This window comes from Thermobia domestica, chromosome 11, assembly GCF_964235325.1.
Source record: "Thermobia domestica chromosome 11, izTheDome1.hap1.1, whole genome shotgun sequence".
NCBI lineage: Eukaryota > Metazoa > Arthropoda > Insecta > Zygentoma > Lepismatidae > Thermobia > Thermobia domestica.
Window position 1 is genome coordinate 266,806,849 of NC_137464.1, and position 15,803 is coordinate 266,822,651.

At 35.9% G+C, this 15,803-nt stretch overlaps 1 protein-coding gene across 2 annotated transcripts in view; it reads left to right on the top strand.

Moving 5' to 3' along the window:
* LOC145665058 (ATP-sensitive inward rectifier potassium channel 12-like) overlaps positions 1–15,803 on the top strand; it is a 286,562-nt gene that overhangs the window by 24,949 nt on the left and 245,810 nt on the right. The window contains exon 1 of one of the 2 annotated variants that reach the window (XM_081732316.1): positions 4,794–5,146. The exons of the other annotated variant lie outside the window; for it this stretch is intronic. Coding sequence (XP_081588442.1) covers positions 5,088–5,146 — 59 coding nt within the window. The 5' untranslated portion in view covers positions 4,794–5,087. Of the gene's footprint in view, positions 1–4,793; positions 5,147–15,803 lie in introns of those variants that run through there. 2 annotated transcript variants of the gene reach the window in all.

The following is a 15,803-nucleotide window of genomic DNA, read 5'->3' on the forward strand; positions in this document are numbered from 1 at the left end:
CTCCCCGGTGTCTAAACAAAAATTTTAGCACTTGATAAAATTTTTCAATATTCACATTTTCTCTAGAGTTTTGTGACTAAATAAGGACCAACTCATATGAAACAAATTTTATACATTTCCCAATAGTCATCATTTTCTTGTAAAATAACGTAATCGTAGTAACAACAGCCAGTTAACTTAAAACAAATCTTAATGACATTATTAATGGTTTTTCAAATTGAACAAGACACTAAATATCAGAACACTAAATAACAATAACACATAATATCAAAACACACATACCAAAATATAACATCTTTGGAAGATTAGGGTTAGCTTAGGATGATTTAACCTGTATCAAATACAAATTCTTGCAGTCTTATCCGGAACCATGTTTTACTAGTGTCTGTTCTATTTTTTATTTTTCTATATTCTTTGTTAGTTTCCAAATCTTTCTTTGCTTTATGTCTTTCATGTTTCCAATCTGTTTTTGACTTCCTCCTTCCCATTTTCTTTTTTCCTAAACAAATCTTTTTCTTCTTATTTTCCTTTTGTCTTTCATTTCTGGATTTCATTCTTTTCTTTCTCCACTTCCATTTCAGAATTTTTATTTCTTTCTTTCGCCTTACTTCTCCGCTTTGTCTTTCAAATCTTGGTTTACCAAACCTTAATTCACATTGTATCAATTGTTTCATTTTTCTTCTCGTTCTCTTCCGGGTTTGGAATCTTGCTTTCTTTATCTTTGGTGTCCAACAAGTAGAAACTTCAGTTTTCTTTCTTTTTCTTTTCCTCATTCTGTTCCTTTCCACAAAAAAGAAAGAAAGAAGTCGAAACGTGATATGGAAGGCGAAAAGAAACATAAGGGAGAAAAGAAAGGAAGTAACAATATAGAAACTAATAGGGAGAAAATAAAATCCGATCTGCAAAGTAGAATTGAGGAAAAGAAAAGAGAAATAAAGAAGTCGAAAAGCTATATTGAGAGTGAAAATAAGAAAAGAGAGAAGAAAGAAGGTAGTAAAATAGAAGCTAAAAAGAAGAAGACAAATTCTGATATTGAAAATAATAAAAGCAAGAAGAGAGAAAAGGAGGAAAGCAATGGTAGAAAAATTGGAAGCAGAGAGAAGAAATATGAAACAGAAGATGGGAAAAAGCAAGAAGATAGAGAATATAAAATGGAAGTATCAACCCTGCGAATTATTTTATGGATTTAATCTTATAGTGTCGAGGGATTGACAAGTGCGAAACTATTGTGCCAAATTTTAATTAACTTTCCAGTAAGTGTTGAGGATTATTTTACAGTAAGGCATGAATAAAATATAATGGATTTCTGAAGCTATTATTTAGCTCAGGGGATTCTATCCCCTCTCCAAATTCTACACACCATCACGTCTAAACTTTCGACATGAATTTATAAATAGTTATATTATAAAATAAAATGTCTTATCAAAATTTTCTGTGGTGCATGCTATATAATTTGTAGACTTGATATCAGATGGTGTTTGTAGCAAATCGTAATGGTATTGATCTTTCTTGCTGCATAATTTGTATAGATGAAATGATATATTATTATGGTGTCATAAGATGTTATATTGAAGTTGGTTACAGGCTGACGATTCTGGAAGAGCTCACTAAAATACGTCAATTATATTTTTTTAAGTTAAAAATGTAGATATTATGATATAAATAAATATATATAAATGAAAGTATATAAAAAAGATAATTATGTTAACATAAAAGTTGCCTATAAGTGCACAGATATATTTATAAAAGATGAGAAAGTAAAACTTCGTATATTTGATGTAAATGAGCGTAGGAACGTCAGATACTACCAATCAATGTTTGAAAGAGAAAATAAAAATTAAATGAACTATTGCACGATATATATACAAGCAAGAAAGCCAGAGTGAGCTTTAGATACTTAGTGAATAAAGATAAAACGAGCTACAAAGATAATTACAGGTAATAGAAAAAAAAACAACTTAACCTAAATACTAATCCTAGTACATGCAAGCAAGCGCAAACTACTACTAATTAATTAACAAATTTTAATGGTATGGAATTATTATTCATAATGTGATTATTACTGTATTTATTTTCGTTTCCACAATATACATTTCAACGATATAATGTGTACAAAATCATTATAAAGCTCTTAGAAATGAAGTTTAGTTAACGTTGTATGATTTTGGTGTCACTAGTTCATTTTGATTACGTTCTGGAACATTTAAATACATTTGCCAGACGTTGTGAATTTTAGATTCCCACTACGTAACATCCATCTCTACCACGAATCTATAATTTTCCTCGGATAAAGAAGGGGAACATTGGCGACTCCGTTACTGGGCCACAGGCTCAGGTCTTCTCGTAGAAGATTCTGTGCCTTTATTATCTTATTATAACGCCTAACTCATTGGAAGTCAGATACTGTTTTGTGTTGTCTGTCTTGTTGGAGTAGTAAAGGATCCTGAAACGACATCTGTAAATCCATCCATGGCAAGATAATACTGGAATAGTTAATGACGTCTAGGCATGAGGGCGTTAGTGAGAGTTAGCGCATTACAAGCTTACGTTTTATCATAATTGTTATTTAGAGCTTTCTGAAGCTGTAGGAAGCTTTCTTTCTGTAGTTTGGACCGAAATAAATTTTTAGGCATATAACTTCTCTCTCTCAAGAACCACTACTACCTGGCTAGAAGACTTTAGGAAAATAGCATTTGGGTAAGCGAAAATTAAAAAGTAGAATAAACTAAAATTTGATTGCATTCAATTAGTGCTGGACTTTCGTTTCCCTGATGATGACCATCTGGATTTCTTATTCATATAGACTGCATGAGAACATATTCAAGTGGAATCTAATGTATGTTGATAGGACGGAACTGATTCAGCATTGAGCTTCCGACAAGGAGAGGGTACGTGCGACTGACAACAGATGATACCTCTCGTTCTTCTACTTCTTTTCATCCGTCTACAAAGGAAGTGGGTTTAATTAACATTTTGTCTCACATTCTGAGGACATCAGACACTAGAGCTCGAACGTCGACTCAGCAATAGTGAGCCAACTCGAGTGACAAAGATTACCGCTTAACAGAATCACATCCGAGATACTTCGGAAATAAAATTTGTTGACTTGTGTCATTCTTATGGTTGTGATGTGAGATACTTTAAAAGATGTAACAACAACATAGAACTTATTAGAGACCTACCTTGGTACAGTAGCGTACGCAAAGGGGGTTTCCGAGTTTAAACCTCTCCTTGACCAAGATACTATACCAAAAAAGTCTTATTAAGGTTGGTTTAAAGGGACAAGTTTTGCCGATAGATGGCATTAGAGTCTTCGTAACTTTCGCATGTATTTTTTACCTTTCACGAAAATTCACGATTTCTCTTACAAATTTCAACCTAGAGACTTCAAATTTTTAGAGAAGGAACTTCATAACCTATCAAAGGGAACAATCCGTGCCGATTTTTTATTTATAATTTTCTTCATTGTTGAAATGGCTTGATTGTTGAAATTGATACCTAAATCTTTAACAATAGAACTGTTTCAACAATGCAGAAAATTCTAAATAAAAAATCGGCACGGATTGTTCCTTTTGATAGGTTATGAAGTTCCTTCTCTAAAAATTTGAAGTCTCTAGGTTGAACTTTGTAAGAGAAATCGTGAATTTTCATGAAAGGTAAAAAAAAAAAAAAAAACAAAAAAAACATGGGAACGATACGAAGACTGTAGCGACATCTATCGGCAGAACTTGTCCCTTTACACTAACCTTAAGATATGTATAGCACCAAAAACGTGTACGCTAACCATATAGCTGCGAGGGAACTCAGAGAGAGACCAGAGGCGCACCTACAGGGACCAAGTAGCAAGAAAGCTTTCGGTCACTTGCCGCGTGCTTGGCTTTTGGCTTTCTACGATTGCCTTTTTAAGGCATACTTTCATACAATCTGCCTTTTGTTGTACTTGCAAGCGATACTTTAGATCCTTCCCAGAGCGTAATAGCATCACTGGCCATTCATTGGTTGTTGACTTGCCGGTACTGTAAAACGCTTGCGTCAAGTTTGATTTGGAACACTGAATGCAAGGTTGCCCCATGTAAATTTGTGACTGTAATGCAGCTTACAACATGCTTGCACACGATTTCCAATCAAGCCAGATGCAACCTTGCTGACTTCCAATGCAAGTTTACAGCAAGCATTTTGACATTTGTCTCTGCTAGTAGGGGTTCTTATTTAAAACAATCTAGTTTTATAATTTTTTTTCTGAAAATATAGATGAAAGTGTTTTACAATTACTTATCGTGCTTCGGGTGCAGAATAATACCCGTTCAATACTACAAAGACAGTGGATTGTAGTACTGGTCCTCCCCCTAAAGCCTAAACCCTTTCCAACAAAACTTTCTGAGTACGCGCCTGTAGTCAACCAAACATGCCTTATCTTTACTTTGCACCTAAATAGTATCCTCTCCCTCACAATAAATAAATAAATAAAAGAAAATGCAGCCTCAAGAATAACATTGTTTTTCTACGTCATTAAAACGACTTTCTTTCTTTGTGTTTCGTTGCATAATTATTAATGAAAGATTGTTGAGTTTAGATTACATAAAAAAGAATATAAATACAAAAAGCAGTTGGAAAGAATTGTCCTCAGGAAATCATAAGCTGATTTCGAATATTATTGGCTGAATGAAATTATGTTTTTTGATGACGCAACATGCACTTCCCGTTCACTGATAGCAGCGGCCGAGGCTCAAAAGTGTATAATACGAGTGTAAGAGTGAAACAATGGCGAGAAATGTAATGAAAAGGCTTATAAAATAAGCGAAGGGAGCGTAGCAGCTGAACCAGCGAATTCTCCAGTTGTGTCACGAGTCTTTCTAATGATCAGCTGGCAGTGAGCAGCCAGGCATTGTTTTCATGTAAAAGAGCTTCTCTGTTTCATGTGAGATTATCAAGTGTCGGTCACTGCATTTCGTGTGTGTGTGTGTGTGTATCAGGCCGCCTGCATGATGTGTGTGTTCTCCATTAGAGGTTAAGGGAGCACCAACACCCACCGTCTTCCCTCTGCCGTTTGTGTTTTGTGTTTTTTAAATGTCTGCAACTACGAATGAATGCCCGCTGGATGTCAACAGTACCGTCCTGCACCGACGTGCAATCGATGCGGATACAGGTGAGTGAGAGAATGTTGTCAATTAAAATCTTTTGTTGTAGCCACCTACACAACAAGTGTCACATCTTCTGCTGGATTAGAAATCCCGATTATCATTACTACTCACATTAAACCAGAAATTGCTTGTCAGTCTTTCTGTTCCACGTCAACATATACTCTTCCGAGAATTATCGCTCAAGGTTGCCAGATATAGACAACTTATGGCATTATTTATGTTACATTCTGATTATTCTTCATTGAACTATTTAAGTAATTTTCGGTTTTTAATAATTAGTTCTCAACGAATAATACAAAAAGAAATCTGTTCGATACATAGGATAAATGTATAGTATATTTCTCTGGAAATATATATGTTTATTATTAATAAAATATAACTTACTGTTATTCAACAATATTTTCATATACAGCCGAGACAAATTTAGACTGGAATTAGGACAAATCAGGAAGAGCAGGAAAGTATGTCAACCAGGGTCTACTTAAAGATACCATCAGGGACGCACGCAGGATTTTATCCAGGGGATGGGAAATCGGGGGGAAGATTGACACATTGGCGCAGTTGTGAATCCATATACACACATTTTGATGCACATGTGTGCATAATTCATGTAAAACAACAAATATTTATATGCTCATTGGATAACTTAACTACAGTAAATAGACTAATATTTAATATAACAAACACATCAGCAGAGGAAAGATCATAATCCTTTTTATAGAATTCAATATCGAGCTTCAATCTCAATATATATGAGTACGACTAACTCTTTTATCTTTATTTCTTGATTTTCCTTCTACATCTGTTTAAAAAAATTAGGAAAATCTTGTTTCTACCTTCAATGATAAGCAAGGGCGCCGATCCTGGGGGCCGAGGGGGCCCAGGCCCCTCCAAAGCTCACGTGGGCCCTCCTATTGTATTTATGAGTGTACAATATTTGGCATAATTTGAGTGTAATTACTCTTAAAATCTTCATATATATACCTTCTGCATCTGAATGAACCCCGCCAAATTTACAGAGAAATCGGCCCCCTTGATGATAAGGAACTTGTTTATGACAAAGACAAAACTAGTTTTCATATCAAAACTGTGATAACTAACTAAATGGAACAGGTGTTCTCTACTGTTTCAGAATTGAGTTGATGTATTTGACAGCAATCAAGCAATTCATGCTAACATTTGTTTGATCATTTGCTCTAGCATGTGACCTTTAACCAATGTGTCCTAAACATGATTTATGAATGTTGTATTCAAATAGCAAGTCACCTTTGAAAATTTAACTACCATAATCATGATGTCTGTTTCCAACAATAAATACTTATTTTAAATAATATAGTTACGACAGATTTTGCCGCCCCTTGAAACTTACTGCGCCGTGCAAATGCGCATGTTGCACATGAGAGTCAGGAACGGATCCAGGACGGACTTCTGGGGGGCGGTGGGTTGTAATACTGCTACTTAGAGCTACTTTTAAGAGCTCCAAACTCTGGGATGGGTTTTACTTATATATAAAATAAGCAAGTTTGTCTTCTGAGGGGGGGGGGAACGCCTCCCTGGATCCGCCCCTGGGTAGAGCCGGCTCTGTCGGGACCTCTGAAGCTGAAATGCTAACTGTTTACCTATTTGAGTACATTTTTAGAAAATTCTAAAGTATTTAAAAATACAATCATCTGTAATTAATTATTCGATTTCATGGTTTATTATAGGTCAGATTTTTTAAAAGGCATTCTGTTAACGAGTATAAGTATATATAAACATTTTACAAAATAAAATTTAACGATATACAATTACAGCCTGTCGCTTGAACAAACCAAATGAATGCATATTTGAGAGATTTTGAAAGAATTGACGAAATGAAAAGTAGAGGGAAGCACTGAATCACATTCTTCAGAAGTTCCCATGATCCGGGAACAAATCAGAGACTTTGTGGACAAGAATCGTGTCTGTTGGTTTCCTCAGGATTCTTCCCACGTTCCCATTCCACCAATTCTTTCATAGTCATTCACAGGGCCGTCCCTACCATATGTGTAACAAGTGCATTTGTACAGGGCGGCGAAATCTCTCATAACTATATTATTTAAAATAAATATTTCTTGTTGGAAACAGACGTCATGTGTATGGTAGTTAAATTTACTAAGGTGACTTGCTATTTGAATACTACATTCATAAATCATGTTTAGGTTGCGTTAGTTTTAGGTCACATGGATAGTGCTAAAGCAAATGGTCAAACAAATCCCAGAATGAATTCCTTGATTGTTTTGAAATAACTCAATTCTCGAAGAGTAACGAGCACCTGTTCCATTTAGTTAGTTATTACAGTTTTAATATGAAAACTAGTCTTGTCTTTGTTACAAACAAGTTCCTTACCACTGCAGGTGGAAACAAGTTTTTTCTTATTTTTTTTAAACAGATGTAGAAGGATAATCAAGAAATAAAGATAAAAAGAAGTAATTGCACTGGAATTTCAAACTGATATATTGAGATTGGAGCTCGATATTGGGGCTTTCTGCGTGCAAGAGCCCTTTCCCTTCTCTTCGTTGTTCATGATGGGGTAGCATACTTAAAATCGTACCTTTTAAGATTTGTTCTTTCTGGAGAAAGGGAGGCAAACGATTCCATTACACGGGACGGCTAATTTGCTTGGGGCCAGCCTTTCTCTAAAGACAAGTATAGAGTGCTCAAACACTTGATTAAAAAAAAAAAAAAAAAAAAAAAGTTTTGATGGTATTTTAAACCCATGCACAACAATTTTGCAATAGAGATTTGGCAACGATGCTATCATGTGTTTGCCTAAGCGTGGCTTTCCTTTCTCTCTCTTGTAATTGCAGTGCTTGAATCGAGAAGCCAAGTGCACTGGGCAGTTGATCACTGCAGATTCAATTAGTAAACAGTTCGTTTTTCTTGATTGTGCATTGAATTCAAGTGGCGGGGGTATTAATTACAACTTGATGACTTGTAGTACACAAAGAAACGCATTGAGGGAAAAAAGTTATTTAGGATTCTTATATAACAGGCAGTGTGTTTTCTCTCTAGCGTGTCTCGTGCAAATGAAGTTTTCTTTTTCTGTAAACTTAAAATGCAGGGCTTTCTGTTCGTTCTTACATAGAAACAATAGTTGGCTCTAATCCAATACACGCAAAGCAACTTGTTAAAAAAAATAAAAAAAAAATCGTCAGGCGGGGTCGATGTCAACCTGTTTTAATCTCACGTTTCTTTTTATTTATTAGCGGAGTTCATACAGAGCTTTTAGGAAAACTTTGTTTTATTTCTAGAAGCTCGCACGATAATCCTGGAAATATAAAAGCAATTTAGGATTTTCTTAGAAGAACATATATATCATTCTATTAGTCATATATATCATCATCAAAAGTGGAAATCTTTCTCAATTGCTTTTAGCAGGAAACCGGGTTCGATCCCCAGTAAAGCCAGCTAAGGTTTGGACGTTCACCTTTCATATAGCCTCGGATGTGTAAAGTAGCGTTAAATCCAAACCTTTTGTCCTCATATAGCCTCGTTTCTGGAAAGTGGGGTCAAATTCAAACATTTTGTCTTCATATAACTTCAGTTTTGGAAAGTGGCGTTAAATCCAAATATTTTGTCTTCATATAGCCTCGGTTCTAGAAAGTAGGATCTAAAAGCTTGGGGGCCCTCCCGCATACAGCGCGGGGTGGGGCCCCTTCTCTGCGTCCCATTTCATGATTTTGGGGTCCCTGATGGCTTGGAGCTCTCCCGCAATGCGGGGTCTGCGGGGCCCTTATTTACGCCCCTGGTCTCGGTTCTGGAAAGTGGGATTAAATTCAAACGTTCTGTCTTCCTATAACCTCGATTCTGGAAAGTGGGATTAAATTCAAACATTTTGTCTTCCTATAGCCTCGGTTCTAGAAAGTGGCGTTAAATCCAAACATTTTGTCTTCCTATAGCCTCGGTTCTAGAAAGTGGCGTTAAATCCAAATATTTTGTCTTCATATAGCCCCTCGGTCTGGAAAGTGGTGTTAAATCCAAACATTTTGTCAAGTAATAATTTTATATCTTCTGTCTTTTGAATTTTTTTCTCGTTAAACATTAACAATATTGGAGAACTAGTTGTAAAGTAAGTTTCAATTATTAAAAACAATTATCCTTTTATTAATACCAAGGTAAAAAATAAGTATTCTAATATGATCGAAATATTTTTATTATTTTTTTTAAATGATACATTTTGTCTCGCACGGGACAAGAGTACATTCTGATATTAAGTGACCCTCACTTGAAAAAAAGTTTAACAAACGTTGAGCTAAAGGATATGATGAGAACTGTATGGTAATAATGAAATGAGTGTTGAAAGACAATGAATGAATGAAAAAAATGAAATCTTACAGTTCTACGTCTCACGGTTATGCCGGCTAGGCTAAAGGAGACAGTGATGATGAGAAATGAAGGAAATGGTGGAATGAATAAAGTGGGAGGAAACGGGAGAACATCGATAAAATCCAAGCACACGGTGTTTGTCTACCACAAAGTTCACTTGGCACGAACTGAGATCGAACCAATGACCTCATGCACCAGATGTGCACCACTGAACCACCGTGGCCCCTATGGTGAAAGACAATATGTAACATCCACCCCGTAAACAACATCCAAACCTACGGAATGAGATTGCTACCCTAGTGTCTTAGACTGCTCGAGCAATCCAACCTTTAAAAAATAACATGGGAGAGATATGTGCAGCATAATCCTAAGAGAGGGAATAGCAACAAAACTAACTCTTGCGTCGGGAGAAACAGAATCTAAGATGAACGTAGTTGTATGACGATGAGCTTTGACGGTATTACCGAAATACAGAAGAATCCTATAGAAACATTCGAATCATGAGAGAGAAATTTCAGCTCTTTGACACGCTGCTATGTTTTCTTCATTTACATGGAAGAGCTACACAATGTCATGAGGCATGGTCACTCACCGGCTACTTCATCCATCTGTGCCAAAGGTCAAGGAATATTTTCTTATGCTGATCACTTCTTACTCAAGAGCATCCGTCGGATCTTCAAACTGCAGTGTCTGTGTCAAGGGCTTACTATGTCATTGCCATCTCTCGTTTCTTTCATAGAATTAGGAATGTCAACTATATCATTGTTGGTGGCATAAAGGTTGCCATTGTTGAAGGACATTGTATGTAGGAGTACCTTGACTGGAAGCATTTCTAGAATACAGGAGACATTTCAAAGTTGGCAATGAGAAAACTGACAAACGTATTAAAAAATATTTGCATTGACTCGTTTTCATTTTAATATCCCTTCTGATGAGTTGAACATTATGAATCATGACATCCCAAAGAGTTTCGTTTATGTGTCATGGTTGCTTTCCTGGTGAGGCAAGGTTCTTTTAAAGTTTTCTGTTGTCCCTAGCGCGTCGCTGATATTCAGTGGATAACTGAAAGATAATAACGAATCTAAAAAAAATCCAGAAAGTGAGCCACAGAAAGCTGTTAACCGAATCAATAACTACTTCCAAATATGGTTCCCAACTATGGGTTTACCCATTCCGGGACAAATTTGACGGTGGGTCTCTGCAACTACTCGTTTACCATAAGACTCTAGGAACATGTCTACTGCCAGATGGATCTGAAAAAAATAACCTTTTAATATTACAAGTTAAATTATGAAGCTAGTTTTTTTTTAATACAGTATAACATAATTATTTTTATTCTATTGATACTTTTGCGAAATTTAATTTTTCATAAAAGCATGTGTCTCATACAGCCATGGTGTGAAAATTTAAATCACAAAGCTGGGAATTACAAAAGTATGTCATTACAAACACACACAAAAAATACTTTTAGTTATGGCATTTTTAACTTTAACAAATATTAACCCTCCTCTAGCAAAATCTGAAATGACAATCTTATTAAAGTCCAGGATCGAGCACTGATTTTTTTTTTTTTTTTTTTTTGGTGGGGAAGTTCTCTCTTTGCGTTTTTCATTCGCACACCGATACGTAGAGAATATATATGACAATAGACAGGGTGGCCCAAAAGTAGGTATACAGTCCTGTACTGAATTTTATATCATTTCTTATTGTTATCAAACAGGTAGACCTAGTTTCTTTATTATTTGTTCTTAACGTCTTTTTTACTTATAACTTAAGCCCGGAACAGTCGAAGCAAATAAATTCATAAACTAGAATGTTATACTTGATCAATGCAGGGGTGTATATCTACTTTTGGGCCACATTGTTGTTCTTCATTTTCATTGTGTAGCTCTGGAGCATACATCCACGTTAGATTCGAACACAAAAGTAAAAAGCTGGTTTCTGCCAAAAATCTTATATTTCTTTGTAATTATGACCTCTATGAATAAAATATGAAAGTTAACTTATTTGTAGTCGCAACATGGGAAAACGCCTGAAATGTTTCAAGTGAATTTTGAAACATAGTATCTGTTTCAAATAGTTTTTATTTTATCGTGTAACTTCGATTAAAAGGCGTATTTTTAAGGAGAGAAGGGGATTCAAAATTTATGCCAAAAATAGAATATTTCACGACCGTCTTAAATTAGGAAAATGAAAATCGGAACATAAACTCTTTATAAAAAAAATAAGTGGAAATGTATCTCACCGTTTCCTAAAATTCCACTTTCAAGGACCAAGGGAGCAATTTCTACATTTTAATTCAGACTTTTTATTCATCGAGTGACGAAAGTAAGAAAAGGGTTGAATCGTTTAAGATGAATTTCTGAACACAGCACTTGGATTGGTCTGGGTTTTTATCCTTACACATTGACTAAAATATAAATGCTAAAAGAGTGAAGAAGGTTCAAGTACTTTCTATAAATCTTTTCTTTCCGTGGAACAACGGATATTTTAGGTAGTACTTATTAATTTCAAACGATAATTATTTCAGCAAAATTTAACGAATCATTCTTTTTTTGTTTCAAACAAAGAGCTTTTATCTTTCAGCTTAAAACAATATTGACCTATTGTCACTGGGAACTTGTACAGTGCAAGTCAAAATAATGGACCCAATTTCATAATTTTATTCTGTGAAATCTAACAAACATATGCTATTGTGAGAGATGTGCTAAAAAAAGGCAAACTGTCAAAATTTTCTTTAAACACATGACAAGTGATATATGTAGGCATCTCGCGTTACACAACACACATCAAGTCGGAAGTCTATCTAGTGCCAAATCTTTTGCAGCATTCACTGAGAAAACGGCATATTGTATATACAATCCGCGGCAAAAAAAACCTGCAACATGAGCATATAAGTTTATTGTGAAATGACGAAGTCTTTTGCTCCAAAATAAGTGTGCACGGGAGGAGACCGAGGTTTATCCTGGCGTGATTCGTTCCACTTAGACGTTATGTTCATTCCCTGTGCTGTTAGGCGTAGTTTCACAATAAACTTACATCCTCATGTTGCAGGATTTTTGCCGCGGATTGTACAAACATACGGAATCTTCTTGTTTACTAAAGAAATCAGTATGGAGCATACGCTATCCATATGCTACGTACGCAGTGCCTTTAGATGTCACATCATGCTTTGCAGGATGTCTGACATCTAACAGTCTTCCGTATATCACATACATTTACGTATGTTACATTCGTCAGCTATGTGTTATATAGGTCCATTTCAGGACCGTACCGTAGGGGGAAGGCGAGCGGGGCGACGGCCCCGGGCGCCGAAGTAAGGGGGCGAAAGAATGGGGAGAAAAAGGGTCAAAAGAAAGGAAAAATTACTTGGAATATATGTATGGGGGCGCCGTCGTATACTCTCGCCCCAGGCGCTGATTTTCCACGGCACGGCACTGGTCCATTTGTATGTGAGATCCTGATCACCTATATTGTTTCATATGGGAAGTACGTATAGATGGAACACTTATACGGAAAGTATTATAAACATGCGTTTTCAGCCATAAGTCTGCTGTATGTAAAGTCCAAAACCTACAGGAATTACGCATACCATTTTTTTTTCTCAGTGTGTTTGCGGTCAATATCAGGCCAATCGATTTTCGCTTACAGATGCAGCCCGAATCTCTGAAATGTTCTTATCCCTTGCGAATGGTCTTCCCTTTAGGTGTGTCTCTGATATTTGGTACAGAAACGCCGTTGCATACTCACAGACTTGTTTATATGATAATCAAGCACACAGAAAGATCTCTCTTCTTCAGTCAACAACATTTTCCTTAACTGCTCGCTGCTGACTCCTAGCGGTAAAAAGTGGAAACTAAACTTTGAAAGTTAACTTTTCAAAACGTGCCTTACAATAACGTACCTTGATTAAATTTTAAAGAATGAAGTTCTGAAATCGGGTTCATCATTTTGACTTGCCCTGTATAAAGTTAATGTTCCACGTACAGATAACTTTCGTCAGAAAAAAGAATGCTTCTTATAAACCATTGAAAATTATAGTGAGCATGAGAATCGATAATGCAAAATTTGAGAAAATACAGTCATTTTTATTTTTTTTTTTTAATTTCTAACAAACTGATACAAAAATTTAAAAATGGAAACCAAAGTGTCACCCACATCGTAACCAAACCAACAGTTACCGTGTTTTTGAATCGAAAAAATACAGAAGGAGAACCAGCGTTCCCAACCGGAACTGACTTTCGTTGCTGTGGCTGCTCTGCACCAGACGTTTTTTTCTTGTTGTGGTCGTCGTGCTTGCTCAGCTGTGGTGGGAACGAGGTTCGCGGGTTCTACCCTGAGTCACGCTACACCTCATCTTCTCAATGTCTCTTTTTCTCCAACTCTTTCCAGCGCTGGAAGCCACCGATGCATTCCACCTAAAACACAAGTCACCAAGGCTGAAGTAATTACATTGAACAAGGACACTTTTTCTACTTAGATGTCATTTTTCTTAACTAACAAATAATAGTCTTTTTCTTACGTCTAATGGTCGGTTCTAGAGTTTCTGTTTGAGAAAGGATTGAGCAATGTCAACTGGAAAGCATTTTTTAAAAAGTGTTTTTAAAAAAGATGTCCTGTTTGGATAACGCAAGAACATGTTTATGGCATGGAAGATAGATTCCTGTTTTGGGTGGTGGGCCAATAACAGCAGGAATTTGCTTTTTGTACATATTTTGCCAACGTATTTTGTCTTTGGAATTCACTTCCGTGGTTATTAATAATTTGAAATAAGAAATAAAAGGTATGTGAAAAATCTTGTTTCGTAGCATCCTGAGGCAAAAGGAAACGGACGATAAAAGAAAGTAAATAAGGATGGAACAATAAAAGTGGGTGTAAACGGGAATATCCTTAGAAAACTCATAGACACGTTGTTGTTTGTTAAATTTTAGTGTCCCTTTTCAGCAGCGAGGCTGTTTGAGACGTGGATCTACAATTTGAGGTGCAATCAGAACCATTGTAATGTGTTCAAAGTTCAATACTCTGCAACAGGGAATCGAACTTGAGACCCTATACAGACAAGTTATAGTTTACCATAAAGTCATCAGGGATCGAATAACCCTTGAAAACCAGAGGCCACTTGTATAATTAAGCTGTCGTTTCCAGCTTTTTTGTTTTATTTGTATTCAGAGTGTGTTGCAGAATATGAATCCGATTACATTGATTGGTACTCATATGAAATGGTCGCTGATAATATAATATGAATTCCGAAAGGCATTGCAAATAATGAAATTGAAAATCGGCCATAGCACGAATCACAACTTTGAATCAAAATAGTACAGTCAGATACTGTATGTTAGAATGTTTCTTTATCTTATCATTTTATTAACATGAATTATTCTTCCTAAACTGTTTATAGCTAGTACTATATAGCAAGCAGAACGAAATGTATAATTTCTCTCTATTTCATTGTGTGTTGATAGTTTCCATCAGCTAACAACATATGTTACGAAATTATTTTCTCCAAGTGGAAGATTCGTTTTGTCCTTATCCACAATTCAACCCGAAGCCCCATTGGCAAGCCTCAACAAAAGCTTGTTTAATGAAAATTGTGTAATACGAGGGCAATTCGAAAAACAACCGCCGTTTGGATATGAATGACATACACTCTCAGATGCATAACTTTTATTACACATAATAGAAAAGTACAACATTGCATTACTTTTCAACATATTCACCATTCAAATTGAGGCACTTGTCATAACGTTTTACAAGGTTTGAAATTTCTTCTTAAAAAAAAAAAAAAAAAAAAAAAAAACACCTCCCGCTTGGGAATGAAGCCATTGTGAAATGCATTGTCATTGTCGAAGTGGTGCCACTGTTCCACTGTTTCATGTACCTGAAGAGGTAGTCGTTCGACGCTAAATCTGGGCTATAGAGATAATGATCAGAAACATCCTAGTGGAACTGCTTCAAACGTTTTTGAGAACGTACAACGTGTACTTAAAACATGTGACACCATTCACGTACGACGCCTTCATTCATCACGTTTGGTTCGTAAATATTATGCAGTTGGCGATGAATCGCAGCTGCCGAAAGTTTTTCACACTCAAAAATCGTATTACGACATGCAATTCAAATTTGGCGAGTTTTTCTATTGGAGCGTTTATTTTCAGTTATAGCACAAGAGTGAACTGCAACAAAACCTCCTTCCACTGCTCACTGTCTCCTGAACTACTACACACAGCACCACAGGACTAATGTCACTCTTCGCAGCCATTTCTCACACATGCGAGAAATGATTTTTTAAAATTGCCCCCTTTTAATAAGAAGCCT